The 10,047-nt window shown below is 42.3% G+C and overlaps 1 protein-coding gene across 4 annotated transcripts; it reads right to left on the bottom strand.

The window, feature by feature from the left end:
• Positions 1–3,169: 3,169 nt before the first annotated feature.
• Positions 3,170–9,695, bottom strand: btbd10b (BTB (POZ) domain containing 10b). Of its 4 annotated transcripts, none has more exons than XM_040203187.2 (9): positions 9,356–9,695; positions 8,833–8,980; positions 6,795–6,991; positions 6,058–6,367; positions 5,764–5,866; positions 4,939–5,059; positions 4,475–4,672; positions 4,266–4,376; positions 3,170–4,187 (listed from the first exon to the last, which is right to left on the bottom strand). In XM_040203187.2, exons 2-9 carry the CDS (start codon positions 8,931–8,933, stop codon positions 3,856–3,858), a joined length of 1,473 nt encoding a protein of 490 aa, XP_040059121.1. In that variant the 5' UTR covers positions 8,934–8,980; positions 9,356–9,695; the 3' UTR covers positions 3,170–3,855. The 4 variants fall into 4 exon arrangements, with proteins under 4 accessions (XP_040059121.1, XP_040059130.1, XP_040059139.1 ...); XM_040203196.2 differs by having other exon boundaries at positions 6,795–6,988; XM_040203205.2 differs by lacking the exon at positions 8,833–8,980.
• Between the last annotated feature and the right edge of the window lie 352 nt (positions 9,696–10,047).

Genomic DNA, 10,047 nt, shown 5'->3' with positions numbered 1-10,047 from the left:
GAGTTTGTGGCAACCTTTAGGGCTGAGCCCCTTTCGATGTTGCATCCCAAACAAGCTGCATGCAGGTATAGCACAAATTGTTTTCCCACTTGAAAAATACATGTATACATATGTATATATCTTTCGGTTTGTGGGGTTGAGGAAGGGGGATGATTATATTCTCTAGTTTATGTTCCGCTAGCCTTGCAACCCAGGGAGGTTTCACATGGAGGTCTGTCACCGTTCTCTTGTCACGTCAAATCAGTTTCCCTACTTCTCGATGTGCTTGTGTTTTTATTTGCAAGATGTCTCTTTGACTTCTCTCTTCCACTGTCAAAAAAAAAGGAAAAAACATGCTGATAATCCTTTAATAAGACCAACAACAACAACAACAACACAACAATCAACTTTGATGTCTCTCTATTTTAAGATTCTGCGGTTACAAATCTGATTATTTATTCTTTAGAGGGGCAACTAGCTGAAACAACAAAATTGCAACGTTGTAACTTCAGCTACAAAACAGCCTGCAGGAAGGATCCTTTGACTCTTCAGATCCTCTTTATTGTCACATGTGTCTTGCCTCATTTAGAGTGTCAATGAAAAGAATCGCAGCCCAAATCGTACTGATGAGATTATAGGGTCAAATGTAATTTATCTTGATGGAAGATCAGTTTCCTCTGATGTGGGTCATATCTGAGTCTTAGGTCCTATCTTCAGTTGTGCGTCTGACTATGACAGAGGTGTGTGGAGCGGCAGGCGGGCTTCTGGAAGAAGAATGGAAGAACAGCTTTGACTGCGCAAAAGGTCAGCAGAAAATACCATGAGTGAGTCCTCGTCACAGTGGTCTGCCATTCTCCCATTTTATTTTGAGGAAATGTGGATTAATACACTGCTTTACGATGAAATGCAAGCCTAAGAGTGTCACTTGATATTACATTTAAACATGCTTCATTTTTCCACAAGCAAGGCTACTATAACGCCTCATGTTGATTTGAAATCATCTCATTTGTGTTTTAACTCAGTGTCAGATAGAGAAGAGACTCAGCGATCAATATTACAATATTACCCCCCCAAGTGCCCAAAATGAATTGATGCAGGCTTAAGTGCAACTGTTTTTTAACATATGGTCCGCCACTGAACTAATTGGATTGTGGATTTAGGTGCTAAATTATAGCAAGGTTGCAAGCGCTGTTCATAATTTTCTGTAAACTGAAAGACATGAAAACCGAATTGTCTGTTGTGCCCTATGTGGTGGACCGACACTCTACATTTGACTTTCCTAGTGTACATTTAAGTGATGAATGCCATATTGTTGATTCTACCTTTAGTAATGTGGCCGTCACTCCTGCAATTCATCCCTTTGTCTCAAGGTCTTGTGGCTGTTGATCGGCTGCATCCTCACACGGTTTCTCAGCCAATGGAGGATCATGTCAAGGTCGAGTTCAGGTTCAGGCTGTTGGCGGGACGTTCTGAAAGAGTATCGGTACCAATGCAGTTTAATCAATTAGGCTTTATTGTTTATGTGTATGCACTCCGTGTCACTTCACAATTAAGAAAATAAAACAAATATGGATTACGGCAACTTTTGCCATTCATTTCAGCAGCATACTGCACATAAGGGTTGTGTTGCTCATTTATCAGAAAGTCAAGTAAGCATCTCACTGAAGGGACACCAATTGATTAACTTGCACCTCGGTGCTCGACACGCAGCTCTGCCAAAGACCGGGACGGCTCTCTGTATTCAGTGAGTACGCTGATTAATGGATCTGCTCCGGTGGAATTGCAGAGCTTTGTTGCAATGGGTGAAAGTCCTATTGTAGTTCATATCAACTGTGGACAGTTCATCCATTATCTGAACTTGTCCCCCCTCTGCGAGTGCTGCGGATCAGAGAGAAGATCAATAGAAGCCGCTACAAGATCAAAATAAAAGACGGCTCATTCATCACACTGGTTCACTTCTAAGAATTCATTCCGTTTATCGTCTCTACCAAAGCTCTACTCATGCAAGTAAAGCAGATCTTATTTTGGCTTACAATATAATATATTTTATGTCATTCCCTCTATATTTGCTGTTTCAAGTGTAAAATTGTATACAGTTTTTATTTTCATGAAGCACAGAGCTGTAAATGCTAGCTAAGTTTAAGGTAAATTAACCTACAAAATACAATAGTTTATTCTTTTATGAGATTTTGCAGTTTTAGAGACAAAGGCTAATACAAAATTGCAAATGAAACTGGATGTAATTTATTTTGCAGGTATTGGACAAAATAATTGATTCAAATTTTGACCAGATAATGCTGCTAAATCAAAGTTATTACAATAATCTTCTGTGCACAATGAATCTGTGCATCTAATCTCAGAGTTGGTGTGCTGTTGCCAGGTGGCCATCAGAAAGCCCCTTTCTTGCAAGTAATTCCATTTTAATCTAAATCATCAAAGCGAAGCAGCACACCATTAATCTTACAACCTCGTCCTAATGCAGGTGAAGAGCTGTTGGAAATGTCACTAAAATTAAAAACGGTTTAAATATTTGCCATCAAACAGTTCACTCACGTCAAAATTGACTATAATTGCCCTTAAAGAGACAGTGTGTGTGTTTTGGTTCCGCTCAAACGTTCAGAAGCCATTTCCTACTACAACACAGGTAAAGCAAGTCCTGTAAGTCTGTAAGCCGGGGCAACGTAAGCCGCGGCGGGCCGAACCAGAGGGCCGCCGCGGCTTACGTTGCCCCGGTGTGTTCGGAGAACCACGGCGTCCTTCAGGTAACACAAACCGTGATGGCTTCCACCTAGAGCAGCTGTTTGCCGTGTCTGTTTTGGGATACTGTTTCTTGGTTTCAAGTGATAACACACCACTTCTGTTAATAGACCATAAAGCTCTGAATCATAGGATCATCATGTGACAGCATCACTTCACTGAATTCTAATAAAAAGGAGTGATGCTTAAGACCTTTCTTCTCAAGGGAAGCTCTTTCCTTTCTCCTGTGCAGTCATTAGATGAAGCCAGACTGGATTTATTGAACTTACTGAATAGCTGAGATACGTTATAAAGGTTAGTTAACTAAATCCTCTCTGATTTGTCAACTCACTTCAGCGGTTATTCATCACATTCATTTGATGGGTCTTGGGAGAGGTTCTACTGAAACGAATGGCAGGTTTGGCAGTACCAAGGATTTAATATAACCAAAAGGTTATTCTGATCTCTTTATTTGATGATTTTACATTTTATTTTTGAACAACAATTTCAAGCTTTTCACAAAAAGATTCGGACCACAACAGGGTTATTAGCCTGTGCTCTGCTTAATATCACGGCTGCAGGAAGAGCATTACATCACATATCAGATCCAGCCAACAACTACATACCCAATGACAAGAGTTGAACCAGGGATCATGACACTATGCAGTGATAAGTATTCTTTCCATGACCAGAAAGTCATATTTTCCCCAAAGCACATTAAGTAGTTAGGCCACTCAAGATAATCAAAATCATTATCAGTGAAATAAAACCCTGTGAAAAAAACAGTGACATCACATGAGTGCTCAACCAAAACCATCCGATTAAGAGTCAACATTTGTAAATAATAATGTTAATAAGAGTCTAATATCCCCCCCGCCCACACCCCCAAACAGAAAAATAAATTCCTTTGGTCAAGTAAAAAAATCAAAACAAAAACAATATATCTGTTCCTTTCATCAGTCTTAAATCCCTCATGCTTTGTTTTCTACAGTCGACCAGGTTCTTGAGGCTCTAAGGCTGCGAAGGAGGTGTCAAGGCAATATGGTTATGGTGCCCCTGGCACTCCATGCTGCAGCATGCTGGGGAAGGACTAGAGACGTTGGAGAGGGGCAGAGGCATTGGAGGAGGACCAGTGCGTCCTCAAACGGCAGGTGAAGGTGCATCAGGGTCAGGCTCATTGCTGTAGTTGCTGCTGTACTGATTCCCACTGGGTGGGGGCGGATTGGGTAGGACGTCCAGTTCGTCCACTTGGGGGCCGGGGTGCATAACCAGCTGGTCCTGGGGGATGTCTGCTGCTGCTGCCGCCAGGTTTGTGATGGACTTGGACTTGACACACTGGAAGTCCACGTGGCGGCTTTTGCCTTCCTCCTTTTCCCAGGACATGCGGATGAAGGGCCTCTGGACGTAGTTGTAAATGACCTCTGGGCGACCTCCTGGTCGTTTTTTGACTTTCTCTTTATATGTAGGATAACCTGCCGAAGGAACAGTGTCGAGTAATCAGTTTTTGTAAGACAGCCCTGCCCCATTTACAATTTGAGAGTCCAACTCACCTTCAATGCCCAGTCTTATTTTCTTTAGTCCTCTATCCTTTAAAACTGATTTGGCAACATCTCGGTTCTCGATGTACTTGAAAAATCTGTAGAGTTTTGTGCTGTAGATGACTGCAAAGAGAAGACCACAACAAATGTCTTCGTCACATATCCGCCTTTTGCGCAAATGCGGACCTGTGTGCCTGTATTTGGTATTACGGTGTGCTCACTCTGAGAATATTCCTCGCCCATCTGTGGTGGATATTCTTCGTCCCAGTCAACCACATCATCATCGGTGAGGACTACAATGTGACATTCCCGCTCTCCGCTCTGGGCACTGGCTACCATCAAAGGCAGCACCATCTCCTCCAGGTAGAACTCAAATTGCCGCCGAGCTCCGTCATTGGACAGCTCGTGCATCAGGGCACCTGATATCAAAGGGGGATCGTATCAGTTAGAAGAGACAAACCGATTCAACTTAAATAAAAACCTACATCTAAAAGGTTCTTCCTACAATAGAACACAGGTATGATTATGTACTTCCTTAGCCGCTCAACTTGATTTCTATTAGCATCACCCTTGATGCGAGGAATGAGACGAGGTTGCATTGATGTGTCTCTTTTTAATGCTGACTCAGAATGCCGGCGTTAATGGGTAACATTAACAACCACGGTACCCCCGACAGAATACTCACTGAGGTCTCTGCATTTGATGGTGCCATAGTCGAAGGAGATGCATAGATAGTCACAGGCTTCCCGCAACTCAGGGATAGAGATTCCATCAGGACAGCGGATTATCCCAGATTTGTAGTAATCCTGTCAATTAGACAGAAATCACACACACATGGCTGTCACTTCAAACAGTGTTAATCCATTTACACAGATTATGAAACATACATGAATGAATGTGAGTGCCGAGACGTGTAAAAAAAGACCAAGGCTTTCAATAGAAAAACACTCTTACAGTATCTCACGTTGGTAAAACACTTTGCCATCTCATAGAAGATGAGATCTTCAAACAGGTTAGAAGTTACAGGATTCATTACTCAATTTGTCAACCGGCGAGGAGACGAGTTCTCAGTAGGCTGAAGGTAACAGATAAGACGCATACAAACTGCCAACTCATCGATTCACAATCACCCTCAAGTCACCAACACGGTTTTCCAGGAATTATTGCATCACTAACTGTATCAAAGTACCAACTATATTTAGTCTAATGATAGTTCAATTTACACACTATCAGTTTCCATTACTCACTTAAAAGCATCTAGCTATATTGTTTTTCAGGCAAAATACAAAAGCCCCGGTATAAATACCACTTTAATGAAGGTTATAATGTTCAGTTTCATCGGACAGTATGTTAGAGGGGTGATGTTTTAGCTTTAAGCTCATTCTGGAGCCTGTAGTTTGTGGTGCTGCTGGGAAAGATTGAGAGATTGTAAACCCCTGGCCAGATTTGTCTTTAGTTTTTAGTCTACCATCATTGACGCAAACAGAGACAATCTTTCAGAGAAACTGACCAGAATTGCCCGGAAAACTGTAGAGCTAATGCCTTCGGCCACCTCGTACTCCCCCTTCTCATTGGGCCGTGTGAAATTATGCTCTCTTCCAGATCCAAACATTCTGAAATAAAGAAAAGCTGGTTTATTCTCTTAATAACAGACAATACACATAAAAAATTGCCATAGCACATTTATACCTACATCGACATGGATATAAACTGGATTTATACATTGCAGATCTTAAATTATCTGGAACTTTTGTGGCACTAATAGGTAATGATAGATAATGGAGCCGGTCAGAGTTTACTGTACCTGCCCAGCATGGTATTGGGTTGTGCAGTGAAGATGGACGGATCTACTACAAAGCGCGTGTTGTCCACAATCAGAGTGACTCTTTCTGAGGTCCTCATGTTTCGGTTTCCCACAGTCGCACCCGCTCCCACCTCCTTGGGATTCTCATAGACAAACACCATCTCTCCGACTCCCAAGCTCTTGAAGGTGCCTTCGGTACTCGACAGGCTACTGTTGCGACTGCTCACCACCCCGCTGCTGCTGGAGCCGCTGGGGGAGATTCTCTGAGGCCGCGGGCTGCTGGGCCTCGATGACGAGCACCCATCTCGTTCTACACGCACACAGGCACAGCAATTACTCACAAAAGAACTTAGGACACAGGCCACTGGGACAACATCACATCAGAAATGTGTGCAGATGGAATTATTGACATACACTTTGCATCTTAATTGGGAAGTTTCTTTGTTTATGAGTACTTATGTACTTCACCTATGGCATCTATTTATGTAGCTGTCCAGTATTCGTCACATCTGATCTAATACAGCCAGACTAAAAGGGAAGCTACTCACATGTGTCGTCTTTCTAGTAAAGCAGACAGAAAGCCATCTTGGTATTAGCACAGAACAGGTAGATTACAGCTGATTTGATCCGCGTCTGAGCTGCAAGTTGACGAATGCAGTCAGCTGTTCTCAACAGTAGCTGCGGACCTCTTAACACGATATCCATATAAGTCCTCTAGTCTCTCCCTGCACGCTCACCACTGTTGTGTTGGCGGGTGGGTGAAGTGACGTTCCGAATGCAGGGGGTGAGCTGGCCGTCTCTCTCGTGCGAGGAGTCTCTGGAGCGATCGCTGGAGCGGCGGCGGTCACGTGAGCGGTCACAGCCTCCACTGGCACCGTGCATGCTCATCTTCCTCTGGTCTGCCTCCACTCTAGACGCTCTGGCTTGACTGCTTCTTTAAAAATGAAAAATAAGAACAGGCATAGTTAACAATTCACTATCTTTCTCAGACCCAGAGTAGGTTTTATACAGAAGTTGTAAATGATTATGTTTATACAGGTTAGGCGCCTAACTTAAGTGCACTGATTGACAAAATCCTTAAAATGGAAAAACCCCACGTCTGCCAAAACATGGGATAAAGACATTTACCTTTCAACAATGTTGTCAAACTGTTTATACTCATTTGTAACAGTTACGGGACTGTACATTATTATTATCATTAAAAGATGTAGCTTCAACCCATCAAGCTTACATAAGAGGCCTTGAAATGTTTGCAACAACCTAATGTACCTCATCCTGTAAGCTTGTAATACAAGTACTACACACAGACTTTGAGTGCAGGCACATTGTGTTGCCGTGGCCTTTGAATCAAACACAAAAACCAGATCAGAGATGAGTGAGGTTTTAGGTCATAGTATCGTAGTGCAAAATGATTGTAAAAGAAACAGAAGATGTAGGAGCACGCAATTTAAAAAAAAGAAGTTATTTTAAGATGTTTCTCACAGCCTAAACCGGTTTATTTGAAGAAAAACGTGAAGAAAAAGTTATTGGGTTCATCAAAGGAAGAGGTGACAATTATGCTTCTAATGTGGAGTCAGTCGACACTGACACACCAGCCACAGGAAAACCGTACACTCCCTTCGACTTGAGACGAAACGCACAAGTATTACCTCATCCTGCCTACGGTCACTTATCATATTCGTCTTTCTATAGTTCCACCTGAAAAAAGAAAAACCTTGGAAGAGGACCTTGCAGGTTAGGCAGGTGGAGCCAGAGCCATAAATGCATGAGGGTCGGCGTAGTTAACGGGAGTGGAGAGAGCAAAGAAAGTAACCTTGTTGTTTTGGATAACCACTCAAGAGATGCACACACTAGTTGTTGCTGGCTATAACTGACTGACAAAGTACAACATTTAATTGACTCCCACGCGAGACATTATCTAGTTTATAGCACTTTTGTACCCGTCAGATGCAAAGACATTCTTTATATTGGACCTTAGCAATCAAAGTTGTGTCAGATTTACCGCCTACACTTGGGTGACCAAACGGCTTGATTTAGTCGACGTTTACCCCTAATCGGCTTTCCTAAACTGACTTCGATTTCGTGCAAACCTTCTACCTGTATCTTACACCCCAGCTTGGCTGCTCAAAGAAGTATAACCTTAAGTTAGCACTTCTTTACTAGATATTATCAATGTGTCTCTAATAATAGACAAAGGACTCGTCTCTGTTGGACCTTAGTGCTGCGTCCGACACTATTGATCATCACATCCTATTACAGAGACTAGAACATTTGATTTGCATTAAAAAGGAACCGCATTAAGCTGGTTTCTGTCGTATTCATTGCATTGCTCTCGGTTTGTATTTTTTAAAGATGAATCCTCCTTGCACACCAACGTTAGTCCCAGATTTGTGTTTATATACACTTTGTTTTTGCAACATTATCAGAAAGCACTCCATATATCTATCAATAAAGTCAGATATAAAAAAAGTTATTTCATGTGGGACGTGTAATTGCAAACTTATGAGGATATAAGATGTGTAAACTCATCTGACGCTTTACACATACATAAAAACCACCCCCTTTTATATTCCTAATCCAGGCGCCTAACACAAGTTTACAGACATTATGTTTAGCATTTGATATGTTGGAAATAGCTAGCCAATACTTGCTGCACAAACAGCAGGCGATGATCGCCCTCTGACCCCGCACAGACCCGGTCTCCTACCAGTGCGTTGCACTACCTTGCTGCCCTGAACTCTCTCCAGGAGGTCGGACAGATTTTCAGCTGCTCACCTCAAGTGCTTGCAGAGTTTGCGAGGTCGGCTTGTCGCGTTTCGTGGCCAGTTTTCGGCGTCACTGGAGTTACTGTCATATGACTGCAGACGTTCTGCCATCACCCATACAGGGGGGAGTCTGGTCTGGATCTTTCACCGTTCATAATCTGGTTAATGGCGAAATCAACATGTCAGTTCGATCCCCGGATCAGCTCCTAACAATAAACCACCGGCTGGCCGCTTTCAACTAACGTTAACAAGATGAACTAAGATGGGTGGTTGAAGCGGTCGTTAAATGTCGCCTTGTTATTAGCATTGTGGGAGTTTTACACATTTCAGAAACAAATGGTGTCAACGTCTGCCACCGTGAGTTCGCTGCGTTAGCATAGCAAGCTAGCATTAGCTGGCATTGCTAGCAGTCCAGTGTGAGCCTTTTGGCACAGAATTAGTGGACAACGGTATGGCTATTGGTCATTTGAGCAGTGGTGACCAGCTGCTATCATGTTCAACGACGAGAATGCGAAAATCTAAAGAGTAGATACCTTGTTGGGTAGGTTTTCCGCTGTCTGGTAATCCCAGTCTCTCACCAGCTACCAGCCATCTCCTTTCAAAACACCGACATTCGACGTGACGATCGTGTCTTGACGTACTGACGCACACAAAGACACAAAATATAGCTGTGGCCTATTGCTTTACTTAAATTACCGTAGCTTCATCCAAAATGTAAAATAATTTGAGCTGTAAAATGTTTAGAAAGTGAGCGAATTGTTTCCAACAGATGGCAGAAGGATTTCTTTATTATTTCCTAAAAAGGAAGGGTGTTCAGATATCGCGAGAAGTTGCGAGCGTGGAATTTTTTTTAACTTCCGTTTTTTCAAACAGTAACCTCCTTTGGCAATTGTACTCAGATAAAGATAAGAAAAACATTCAACCTAAAGCATAAACAGCCATAGAAAAGAAAACGGAAGTTCTAACGTTGATACAATTTCCATAGCTTTTTAGGCTGAATGTGGGTTTATTTGTGAAAGGTTAAATGGGGAGCTGATAAGAGTCTTTGATAACCATACCAGATTGGCCTGAAACAATTGGTCTGCAGCGAATTTACCATCAAAGAGAATTAAAGTTATGGGCTGCAAATTGAGATATTTTTTTTTTAAACTGGGCAAATTTCGAAAGCATTCAGAGAGACATTTAATAAAAAATACGTTAACGACTAGATTAGTGTTCACTGTAC

This window comes from Gasterosteus aculeatus, chromosome 12 (assembly GCF_964276395.1).
Source record: "Gasterosteus aculeatus chromosome 12, fGasAcu3.hap1.1, whole genome shotgun sequence".
NCBI lineage: Eukaryota > Metazoa > Chordata > Actinopteri > Perciformes > Gasterosteidae > Gasterosteus > Gasterosteus aculeatus.
Note: the sequence above shows the minus strand (reverse complement) of the source record. Positions and strands in the feature narration are given on the sequence as shown.